The following is a 13048-nucleotide window of genomic DNA, read 5'->3' on the forward strand; positions in this document are numbered from 1 at the left end:
AGAGCTTTGATTTGCAACAAATTTGAGCGAATTCGGTTGAGAAACGAATGAGTAACGATCAATTGAAGTTTTCGGACTTCTTTCGAGCAGCGTTCGCAACAAACCAGAGCACGGAATGAACTGAAAACGGGAATTTAAAGTGATTCCCGTGCTGGCGCCAGTCCCTAGGCATTTGGCGTCACATTCTATGCTTGGCGCCAGACGCCAATTTCAGCGCATGGCGCTAATGCAATAAAGCTGGCGCTGATTGATTTTCAGCGACGCCAAAGCAGCCAGCCACCTGATGGGGTTGTGCTAGCCTTCTGCGATATATTTTGGGTTCCTTGGTACGCCAGTTAGCCCCTCTAAGCAATTTGACATGATTAAGTAATCGGCTTGATTACATAAAGTGATCGACCTGATGAAAAGATCGTCTCACTTAGCTTAAAGCGCCTAAGCATTGGCTCATTAGCAAAAAGCACCGACATATAAGTTCATTAGCAAAAAGCACCGACATATAGGTTCAAGAGCAAAGAGCGCCGACGTACAGGCATAGCAAAAACAAAGTTCAGGCGAACTTTTTTTAAAGATCGACGGGCGTGGATCTTCGGTATTTTCCTTTGGGAGATTATCGCATCAAATGAGGATGACTTCAAGAGAAGATGTCTTCGGCATCATTCCCTAGCTTGCGGAAAGTTGTCACAAACAACTGAAGGTAATTTCGGGCGAAATTGTCTTCGATCATAGTTCCTGAGGCATGGAAGATGATCATAATGCGGATGAGAATTATTTCAAGAGAAATAATTTTCGATGATGTTCCCTTGGACGTGGAATATTATCATAGCGGAGAGGATAGTTTCAGGCGAAGCAATCTTCTAATTGGAAGCAGTTACAAGGCGTAGCGGTTTTCAAGCGGGATGACATTCTCTAGCTTGCAGGAGGTCGTCAAAACAACAACAACAGCAACAGCAACAACAACAATCGGTTACTTTCAGAGACGTGTGCTCGACGGTGCAAGATACGCGTTTCTTAACTCTTTTATCTGTTTAGCTAACGTTAGTTTGCAGGTATCGGCGTTACAAGATTGATTTAGGATCGCAGAACGTTCTGAATCATTCTCCGTCCCTATCGTTACTTTGACTTTCGTTTTCGAAACTTGCGTTTCTCCAAACTCAGTCAAAGTGGGGGCTTCTGTAGACACCCAAATGTGTCTCCCCAAAACCAAACCCAGTGATGAGTACCTTTCACGTCGAATCATAGTCGAATGAAACGAAAGTGTGGAAAGGTCTAGTGTTGCGGAAAGTTTTATTTCTTTTCTTTTCTCTTCTCTCTGTTTTTGAAAACTTTATTTTAAGAAAACAGCCAATCCAGTTTGGTTGGTCCATGATATGGGTCCAATAGTGGTGTAGTTGGATGGGGTTTGCAAAGACCCTTCCAACGATATATTATAAGCCCAATTCCGATGAATATTGAGGAATTTATGGCCAATTTACTAAACTGGGCCCGGTTTGAGCTTTAAGTACGGCCCAATGATCTAGGGGAGGGCCTAATATGATTTATCATTCCTAATGTAATTAGGAATGGTTTTGGTCTTCTAGAACATTCTAGAAGGTTTTATCATTCTTAATTCAGTTAGGACTCTTCAAAGTTTTAATTAGATCAAATAGCATTTTCGACTGAAATTATATTATTTTATCTTCCAGTACGAGAAATTTATCAGAATTTTGAAAATGCGTTGAATTCCAATTTGGCGTCCAACCCCAGGCCTTGGCGCCTGGAATCAGGATTGGCGTCAGACGTCAGCATTGGCGCCTGGCGCTAGCCACTGGTCCTGGTGCCAATGAGCCAGGGCTGGCGCCAAGGTGTTTCTTTGGTCTTCAGACTCTGTTTTGATAAATTATCTTTTTTGGATGATTTTCTCTATAAATATCGTATCAAAAACTCCGTTTTCATTCATCTACAATTATCATTCATCAACAATCACTTTTTTCAATTACCAATGATCAATATTCATTGACCAATAATCAACTCTTTTCATTAACAAATCGTTCACCAATTCTTTTCATCATCTCCATCATTCATTCATCAATTTTCAATAACATTTATGCATTCTTTCTTCTTTGCTTTTTAATACAAAATTCCGCATTCACAAGATCTAGAAACACCTAGCCATATTCGAAGTTGCCTTCGCCCTAGACGTGAAAGGTTTTAATTTCTGAGGGTTTGGTCCCAAATCTTTATTTCAATTATTTAATTTAATTGTTTTGATTATTATTTTCCTTGAAGTTACTAACGTGTGTATTTTGTAATTAGAAAGAGGTACGAGGCATCCAAGTAAGTACTTTAATGGTTTAATTGATTTCATGATGTAGATATCATGCTTAGATTGTTATTTATGATTCCTAGTATCATGTCTAGGGTAACTTTAATATTAAGTATGATTAAAAGTATGATGTCTTTTATTTTCTTCCTAATATTTATGATTGTTAGTATCATGTTAGGGTTAAAGGTTTGATTTTTATGCTTAGTGACATGCTAGGGTTTGTTATTAATCTTGTTAGTATCATGCCTAGGATCTTGCTATTTTTATTATGCCTTAATATTAACATTAACATGATAATTATTATAATTGTTATTATTTGTGATTATTATTATAATTTTTATTCATGATTATTTATTATTATGTTGCTTGATATGTATTATTTTATATTGTTATTGCTTGATCACCTTTATTGCATGTTTAAAGGGAATTGGTATTTGCAATCACGCTTAATAAGATAATTAATAATCTTGTTAGGTTAATTGTGATTATAATTCAAGTGATCGCCAATAATAGTTTGTTTGTGCATTATATTCAACCAACATAGATTAAACAGGTTTAGGGTTAATCCTATTGATTGCATGTTAATCAGAAAGCGCACATGAATACGAGCAGAATAAAGTAGAGGCCTATTATTAGGGCAGGTTCAATCTCTTTTAGGTTGGATTTGTACCATCATCCCCGGACCCTTATTTGGTTCATGACCTTATGGAGTTGACGATCTCTTGGATCGTTAAGGGGTGTAACCTTCATCCTATGAACGGTTTACAAGTTCCTTAAAAACTTTTTGGCGACTCTTTTGCTCTATCTTCTTCCCTTTTGGACGCCACCGTACTTTAGTGTATGATCACAGTGGGGTTCAAGCTAGTGGGATTTTAAAGGCTTGAAATTATTCCCTACAACTACCCACAAATTAAACCACCTTTAAATTTGTTTATCATTGTACATATATTTTTATTCTATAAAAAAAAATTAATAGGCACTCGTACTCTGTTTAAAAAATTATAACAAATATACATCTTGCAATTTTTAAAAAATAATAATACTCGAAATGTACCACGTCGTTCTCTGTTAATAATATTTTTTTTTAAAAAAAAAGACAATGTACATCTACCTATCTATATATTACAACCACCATATTTAAAGGTTAAAGGTACAACATGTCTAATTCGATGCTCTATTTTATGTATTTACACCCATATGCTCGAAGAGAATGTGAAAGATCATTTTATCCCAAAAAAAAAAAAAAAAAAAAAAAAAAAAAAAAAAAAACTACAATATAATATCCATGCATGGTGTAAATTCCTTCAAAAGTATTGAAAAAAATATCTTCTATTCTACATTTCTACTTATTTTCTTCCTATTTTACTTACTAGCTTATGGATGGGTTAGTAATTTTTAATTTTATGTGAATATGATTTTTGAAAAAAACATATAGTTATAATATTATGAGTAAAATAATAAAATATATAGTACATGCATATCGTGTTAATCAAGATGTTCAATTTTCCTCCCTTTAAAATGCCTCGATAAAAACTATTATTGCTCAATGTGCTAACTCTAGTTTGAACGAAATTTAAAATTATTGTTCGAGCTTGGATAATTAAGAATTTGAAATGTTCCAGCTTTGTTCATGAATGTGATCATTTTCATTTCGAGTTGAATATCGAGCTTGAATAAGCTAAACTTGGGTTTGCTTTAATAAACGAGCCTCGAGTTACATGTGAGAATATTATATCTTTTAATCTTATCCAAGATTTTGTCAATCTTTTTATGGAATAATTATGGTCAAGTTTTGATGCCTATATAATTTGAACTTCCTTTATCCCAAAATATTAACACATTGGATTAGTTTTCATCATTCACATAATAACTTTGACTATATGTTTTTCACCGCGCAGTAAATTAAAACAAATTTATCACAATTTGTAGTTGATTAAAGAGTAGTACATATCAACCAGCTACCAACTAATTACCAAACAAGGCATCAAGATAGTTATAATACTACTTGTCTTATAAACTCATCTAAGCGAGTTGATCATGAATAATTTCAAGTCGAACAAGATGTTTGACTTGTGGTCATTTATTAAACTGAATTAAGTTTTTTGTTCAAGCTTATTTGTTAACATAATAGACGAGTTTTGAGAATTCATATCGGCTCATTTACACCTTACTACTGGTATAGTGCACCGGGTGTACAATATTATGTTAATTAACTTAAATTAGAAATTTTATGAAATCTAATTTAGGTAACTAATTGTGTTTATGAAATACTCCGTAATTAATAAGGGTATTTTTTAATTTTATTTAAAAATTACTTAAAAAGGAAAATAATTAAAAGTTGTAACTAATGTGTAGCAACCTTTTTGACAAAAGTTACAACTAAGGCCTTGTTTAGTTCACCTAATTTTTTTTACTTATTTCAGAAAAAATAAGTTTAGATAAGATCAAATAAGTTTAGATCAGATCAGATCAGATTTGAAAAATAAGTTCAAGTCAAATCAGATCAGAAAAAATAAATTCAGGTCAAATCATCGTTTTATGTGCAGTTTTTTATGGCTAAATATCTTAAATTTCGTTATAATATTTTTACAAAAATCACATATTAATAAAATACACATTATTACGAATCCCCACCTGATATATTTATTATGTATAGATGATTGTATATTCAAGGTCAAAGTTTGGTCAAATCTGACATTTAGATTGGACCAGACTAGAGCAGATGATCAGACCAGACCAGATCAGATAAGCAGATATAAGGAGAACTAATGAAGGCCTAAGGGCCCATTCTCTTCAGCTTATTTTCAGTTCTATTTAGCTCCAAGAAGTTCAGTTCAGTTTAATTTAGTTCAGTTCAATTTAATTTAGTTCAGTTCAATTTAATTTAGTTCAGTTCTTAATTTTTTTCTCTCATAAAATATCCAGCTCATTTTAGCTAATCAGAATAGACCCTAATATTTAACGGAATTAATAAAATCGATAAAAGATTTCCAGTTTTTTTTAGGAAATTTTGTAAATTATCACCCAAAAAAAGTATCAATTTCTAAATAACCACCCATTAAAAATTTTATTTTAAATTACCACCCACTAAATTAATTTTTTGCGCAGATTACCACCTTTTTAAAATTCTAGTGGAATTCAGATGTGTGGGGCCCTCTTAACGGCTAATAATGGCTAGTTCTTGCTTCCCAAATGAATTCCCCCCGATTTTTTTCCTATATAACATATCTCCTACCCTAATTTGCGATTTATACTGCAAATTCTCCCCAAATTCCACAAAGTTCACCCCAAGCATATCATCTTGTAATTGCAGAAGCGTCCTCAAGAAACTTCATAAGTGAATTCGCATAAGGTAAAGTCTTTCATTCTTTAAATTTATGGTTCTTATTGTACTTAAATTGGGGAAAACTGGTTGATTAGTTGATTAGGTTTGATTTTCTTCGCAAAGAAGGGTTCTTACTGTAATTTAATTGGGGGAAATTGAGTGTTTAGTTAAATAGGGTTCATGTACAATACTCAGTTTTGGTATTCTATCATTGAATTGCTGCTAATTCTGGGAAAATTGTGATTGCAATTACTTTCAATTCGCAATCAAGCTTCAAGCAAAACCCCCAATTAGACAGGAGTACCTTTATTTGTGAACTAAAACTAATTTAGGGTTTTAATCAGCAATTTAGGATCCTAATTTGAAGAGTGGGTGAGAAATTATGGAGATAGGTAGATTTGCAGAGAGAATTGAATGAGAGAGATGAGAGAGGAGTAGTTTTCAATAGCTTACAATAGTGAAATCGACAAAAAAAAAAAAAAAATTAGGAGGGAAGTAACGACTGTGGGCCCCACACATCTGAATTCCACCGGAATTTAAAAAAGGTGGTAATCTGCGCAAAAAATTAATTTAGTGGGTGGTAATTTAAAATAAATTTTTTAACGGGTGGTTATTTAGAAATTGATACTTTTTTTAGGTGGTAATTTACAAAATTTCCTTTTTTTTTTATGTCGGTGAAAAACATGAGAATAAAAAAGGAAGTATTGTCTATTGGGTTGTGGGGGATCGAGAAAGTTCAGAAAATCAAGACTTTCTTTCTTCACTTATAAATAATCTCTATACTGTCCTTTCACACACGACTTTACTAATCTCTTTAATCGCAACTCCGATAAATCAAAACCCTAATTTCCGCAAATCCTCCCAATTTTTCCCTCTTTTCTTCAAATCACTCAAATTTCCCACCATAATGGTTCCCAAGAAAGCCGGCATCAATGAAGTCGACGGCGCCAGCCCTGGGTAACTCTTTATCTAACTTTTTCTCTCCTCAATTTCCATGATATATACCCTAATTTACAAAATTAATTGAATTAATTTCTTTTTTTGGCAGCAAAATTTTCATCGGAGGATTAGCGAAGAACACAACTCTTGGTATATCTCACTTAATTTCTGTATCATTAAATAATCATGGTGTTTAAAATTTGATGAATTTTTGCTTAATTAATTGATTTTTTATTTTATTTTTCTGGGATGAACAGATACGTTTACGAAGTATTTTGCAAATTATGGGGAAGTGGTAGATAGTGTTATAATGAAAGATCGAATGACAGGTCAACCAAGGGGTTTTGGGTTTATAACATATGCTGATCCTGCTGTTGTTGATATCGTCATTAAAGAAGACCATATCATTAATGACAAGCAGGTATATTATACTTATTTTACTTAATTTTTGTAAGAAAAAAATTGCTGTTAGTTTAATAAAGTTTCTTGCTTGTTGTGATTTGATGGTAATTTACGGTATCTTTATTGATGACGGGTATCTGTGTTCGGGTTTTCGGGTTGTCGGTTCAAATTCATTTATTTGTACTGTTTTAGTATTGGATTGAATTTAGGTTCTCTTGTTGAATTGATTCTTGGTTTAATAATTGGATTCTCTTGTTGAATTGATTCTTGGTTGAATAAAGTTTCTTGCTTGTTGTGATTTGATGGTAATTTACGTCATCTTTATTGATGACAGTTATCTGTGTTTGGGTTTTCGGGTTTTCGGTCTTGAAATTCACTTATTTGTACTGTTTTAGTATTGGATTGAATTTAGGTTCTCTTGTTGAATTGATTCTTATATGAACTTTTATCTCATGTAAACTTTCTTTTTTGAGATGAAATTTGTAAAAGGGGTGAAAGCTTGGGGTTGAATTTTGCTGCTAGAGATGTTGGATTTCCTTGATTATCTTAGTTTCTTGCTTACTTTAATTTTGAGGTCTTTTGAAGGGTTTTCTTTGTGATTTGAATTTTGAAATTGTTAGTAGTTTTGTAATGATTGTGCACCCGAAATTCTTTTATATCTGCTTATCCTATACTTTGGTTGATTGTGATTCAGCCTTGAGTAGGCCTTATATGACTGGACCAACTTAAATTTCCCAAAATTATTTTATATTGAAAAGAACAAAGTTTTAAAATTTTTATTGCTCTCAGAAAGTGGAGATGTTGGTTTTCATCTATTCAGTTTTCCAATATTCATGTGTAGTTGTGTCATTGTGTGTGTGTGTGTGTGTGTTTTTATTTTTTATTTTTTGAGGAAACTTACTTGGATTTTGTTGGTTTATTATTGTACATAATCTATTTGAATTTTTTAATGAATTTAAAGTATTGGCTATTGAGGACAATTTTTCAATTTACTTGTAATTTCTGGTTATGGTTTTTTGACACAAACTGAGGCTGTGTATAGCTATAGCTGCTTGCCTATAGATGTTGAAGTCCTATGAAAGAAGAAAAGGCTGCATTTTACCTCCCTTCAGGTTCATACTTTAAAAAAAAAATAAAATTGTTTTGGAGGTTTGTGTGGTAGATTGGTTTATGATACCTACTTGTATGAATTTTCAAGCGGAGAATTTTCATAAATGCTCATTGAACTTCAGTAGTTTAATTGCATATATATTGGTTGTTATGTCCTTTGGATGCTTTTCTTTCCTGAATTACTACTACTAGTTGCAAAGTCACAGTCAGCTAACCAAATGAGGCCTTAGTTTTTTGTTTGCTAGGTCCTCTTGTGTTTTTATTATTGGGAGGAGGATTGTATTGCCTGACTATATCACATTAATAATTAGTTGCATTTTAATAGGGAGCTTTTTGCATTGCTATATGTTTTTAAGAATTCAGCAGCTTTTTAGTTCGTTGTTGAGTGAATTTGACCATCTTCATTGGATGGCCAGAAGATATTGAATAATATTTTTGCTACATCTCTAACTATTACTATGTGTACTTATGCATGCAAATATAGTGGGGAAGGAATAGAAGTGGGTAGCTATGGAAATCTGCCAGCTTTTCATGCTAACTCCTCACTTTTCCCCATTAGAATTATGTATGTTTTTGCTAATTGTATCTGGATATCTTAAGTGCAGATTATTCATCTCTCTATATTTCAACTTAGTGTTTGTTCTGTTTGATTATTGCATCAGGTGGAAATCAAGAGGACAATACCCAAGGGTGCTGCTGCTCAAACAAATGGTTTTAAAACTAAAAAGATCTTTGTAGGGGGCATTCCAGCAACTGTGACTGAAGGTCTACTTTATAATTTGTTATGTTTGATTTTTTATTGTTTATTTTCGTGATACTGATTTTCTCAATTTTTGATACTATAGATGAATTGAAGGACTTCTTTTCAAAGTATGGTAATGTTGTGGAACATGAGATCATTCTTGATCATGCTACGAAACGATCTCGAGGATTTGGGTTTGTGGTGTTTGACCATGAAAAAGTTGTCGATGAAATATTGGCTGATGGAAACATGATCGATATGAATGGCTCAAGGGTGAGTTTAGTTATTTGGCTGTTTTTTAGGACTGTATATCCCAGGTCAGCTGTGTATGGATTAATTAAAATATGTTGTAATATGCCTTATTCTCTTATAATGATTTTGTCTTTTATTATTTTTTGGTTTTCAAATTTGAAAATTTTCGTATCTAAAATTTGGTTGTATCTCAGCATAATTGGAAATGAACACAGGTTAACTTTCTTTTCCACCCAGGCTCTCAGGTATTAAAGACTGTAGGTTGACTTAATTCTTTGTTGTAGGTTGAGATCAAGAAGGCTGAACCAAAGAAAGCCTCAAACCCTGCTTCTGGTTCTGCATTTGGTAGTGACTCTAGGGCACGCAATCATGGAGGTAATTTCAGAGGATACCCTGATAATTATAGTGGATTTGGAAGTGGTTATAGTCCTGCATCCTATAGGACATTCGGAGCCTTCCCTTCTAGGTTTGGTGATTATGGTGGATATGGAGGTGGTGATTATGGAGAAGGTTATGGTGGATTTGGTGGAGCTGCTAGTATGGCTGGTTATCGTGGAGAACCATCTTATGGTTACTCTGGCCGTTATGGCCCGTATGGTGGGGCTTTAGGTGGAGGATATGGTAGTGGTTTAGGGATGTTTGGCAGAGGTGATAGCTATGGTGGCGGTTCTGGGTCTGGTTCAGGTCCTGGCTATGGTTCAGGTCCTGGCTATGGCTCAGGCCCTGGTGGATATGGAGCGGGAGCGATGTACGGAAGTAGGGCAGGCTATAGCGGCAGTAGTCGTTACCACCCTTATGCACGATAGACATCTGTAAGAGCCTTACCATAGAATTTGCAGACTGTCGCTCATTTCTCAGCATTTTAAGGACTTTGGAGCAGATATATTCCAGCCATATATAGATCAAGATTGTGAGATTGCATTAGTTTCATCTGCATCTATGTTTTGGTGATAGTGTGGGCAGAATTAGCTATTGTCTATTTTTGGCTGATAGTTTTTTTAGCACCGTCTTGTATTCTGTAGTTGCGTAGCTAATTAAGATTGTGAATGACAATTGACTTAGAGCACTTGCAGTTGCTTTTTATATTTTAGACATAGTTTTATTTTTGCAATGTTGAGGTTTGTTTTATCAAGTGGTTATGCAGGAAATATAGAAAAAACCTTAGTGTTGCTCTTCTTGCTCGCTAACTATCAGGCTAGTAAGTGCGCAGGGTAGCATTAGTCCGTTAGTCCCATTGCTGTAAGCTAATAGGTATTTGTTGCCTCTCCATGTATATGGTTCTTGCAAGCTGCAATGCTTGCTTGCACAATTTATACGGAGCTGCTGTGTCCTTTTCTCTGCCCTATGGGCTCTTTAGATTGATTATCAGAGCTCCCTTTTTCTTGAGAATCCTGACATCGTCTTTTATGGACTTTGTTTATTAATTATTATTAGAGTTCCTCTGTATGATTACAAAGAAATTCTGGCGTGCACATAACCGCATTGCCAGTGATATCACTGTTGGTAATATTGCTAGGGAGTAGGGATCTCTGGGCTAAAGGCTAATATTGTATGCATGTATGATTTGCTATGTTGCAGAAGTTTTTCTGGTATGATTTCTACTGATAAAGTCAATTCTGATGAAAATCTTCGACAATGTATGCTTTATAAAGCTTTTTGTCTAGTATTATGCCTAATGAATTCAAGACTTATTGGATGAATTTCTTGCATTCAATTCTTCCAATGACTTATATTGAGATATTAGAGGTCTCCTTGGTTTTAGGGTCTTCAGGCTAACCTAACACAGACCCATCTATGAATTATAGACAATTTGTGTAAGAGGAATTGAAAACAAAAACAAAATAAGACTGTAGAATTTTAAAGTGGTCATGAGCTTTATTTATGCTTAATATCAATTGAAGTTGATGACAAGATTTTGGAATTATTTTTTAAAGTTAAAAAAAAAAGGAAAAAAAAAATCTTTTTAAGTACTTTTTTTTTTTAAACTCGTGGATGACTGGTGCTGATGATGCATGAGACATTTGGGAGGTTTCTAATTACTTTCTATGTATGGATAAAACATCATTATTATTTTTATTTTTTATTTTTTGAGGGGCTAGCCCCAAAACCATAGGAGAAAATATTATGAACGGTAGTAATATTGTTATTTCCTGTGGCATCTATGTTCTTTATATCCCTTGAGCCTCTTTTGCCTTAGGTTCAGTTATATATTTATCTTTCCAAGTGTTTTGTGTTGGAGTCACCGCTCCCTTGAGGTAGTTGTGGTTGCCGGAGCTAGGTTTCACTCATCCACTGTTTGAGGTGCTCACCGTTGATAAAGTTGTTCACCATTGTTGATTCTTCACTGCTTGCGAGCCTTGCCAAATCAGTCTTTTCCATTCTAATTAATTAACTACTACTAAATAAGATTGTATTTATATTTTACATTTCTTGTAAATTTGTAATCTAATTTTAATTTTTAAATCTTAATGATAAATAAAGTTATGTTTACTTTGTTTGATTTCAGTAAATGTTCAGATTAGACTTAATTGTTTTATTTGTTATTTTTATTGCTAAAATATCTTTAAATGTGTACTGAAAAAAAAATTAAGGAATTGATACATTTGGAAAACATACATTAATACGATCTAATAATATCTCATTGATGTATTTTTTCCTTATTAATTAATGTGATATAAGACCAAAGTTAAGTTTAATCAAACAATAGGTTCAATTTAGAAAGAAAAAAAATGTGTTAAGGTAGTATGTAAATTGAAAAATAATACACTACGTATTAAATTAAAAGGAAATTGACGTAGTTAGTCACAACTATAAGCATCATTTTTATAATAACGTTTCAACTATTGATTAATCAATTTAATTTATAGCGGTGTTAATTTTGCCTTTTTAAAACAATTCCTAACTTTTTATTATCGAGCTGGATAAAATTTCTACGTGTTAAATTTTTAGTGGTTCGTTTAAAAAAATTAAATAATCTTTTCTATCCCACTCTGTCTCCACCATTACAATTGCACACCCAAGTCACCGATGTACCCAAGTTTCCGTATCACTTAACGAAAACAAGACATGTGACACTTAGTCGGTCAAACCAGTTTAAAATATGTTAGGGGATGTTTTGAGGAGAACCCTCCTAAAGTTACGACCTTATAAAGAAGACAGGGCATAGTTGGTATCAATTTATCCTTAGTAACTTATAATATGAAGTATATCCTTGTGGCTCATTCAAACTTTAAAAAAGAAAAACCAAATTAATTTGCAAAAAAACATGAATAGAGTTTAATTTCAACCATTCAGAAAATCAAAAGTAACCAAATACCTATTATTTGATTTATTTCAAAGCAGTTGCTGTTGGTATTAATAATAGGGGTGAGTAAACCGGGTACTCAGTCAAATTTTTAGGACCCGGACCCAGAATTGGTTGGTATAGGGTATTAAAATTCGGAATTGGAATTGGAACCACTTCAACCGGGTCCTAAACTTTAGATATTGGAATTGGAACCGCCGGGTACCCACTTATGTAAATAATTATTAAATTTTAATACAAATTTAATAGTTATTTTGATCCATTTTCATTTTTAGCATTTAATACTTATATTTATATGTGAATGATTGCATGAGCTATTTTATTTAGGTTAGATATTAATAATATATTTTTTTATTTTACTAACTAGATACATTTAACATATATTTTTTTTCTTAAAAAAATATATTTAGTTTAATATATATTGGGTAACCGGGTACCCAACCGGTTCCGAGTCCAAAAAATTGGGAATTGGAATTGGAATTGGAATTGGAACCGGTTGCAACTAGTTCCAGTTCCAATTCCGGGTACCAGGAATTTTTGCTCACCCCTAATTAATAATGGTTTCCCATGAGTTCATCAAATCAACTTCATATACTTGACAATCCACATTTTTCACTTTTCAGTTGCATTTAGCAGTATTAGCACTCCTTAGGGGTGTAAGTAATTCGGATT

At 33.3% G+C, this 13048-nt stretch overlaps 1 protein-coding gene across 1 annotated transcript; it reads left to right on the plus strand.

Moving 5' to 3' along the window:
• The first annotated feature begins 6399 nt into the window (after window positions 1–6399).
• Window positions 6400–10241, plus strand: LOC145558321 (heterogeneous nuclear ribonucleoprotein 1-like). Its single transcript, XM_081619530.1, has 6 exons — window positions 6400–6584; window positions 6676–6716; window positions 6824–6987; window positions 8741–8843; window positions 8924–9093; window positions 9357–10241. Exons 1-6 carry the CDS (start codon window positions 6535–6537, stop codon window positions 9876–9878), a joined length of 1050 nt encoding a protein of 349 aa, XP_081475656.1. The 5' UTR covers window positions 6400–6534; the 3' UTR covers window positions 9879–10241.
• Window positions 10242–13048: the final 2807 nt, after the last annotated feature.

Source organism: Chenopodium album, chromosome 9 (assembly GCF_948465745.1).
Source record: "Chenopodium album chromosome 9, dcCheAlbu1.1, whole genome shotgun sequence".
Classification (NCBI taxonomy): domain Eukaryota; kingdom Viridiplantae; phylum Streptophyta; class Magnoliopsida; order Caryophyllales; family Amaranthaceae; genus Chenopodium; species Chenopodium album.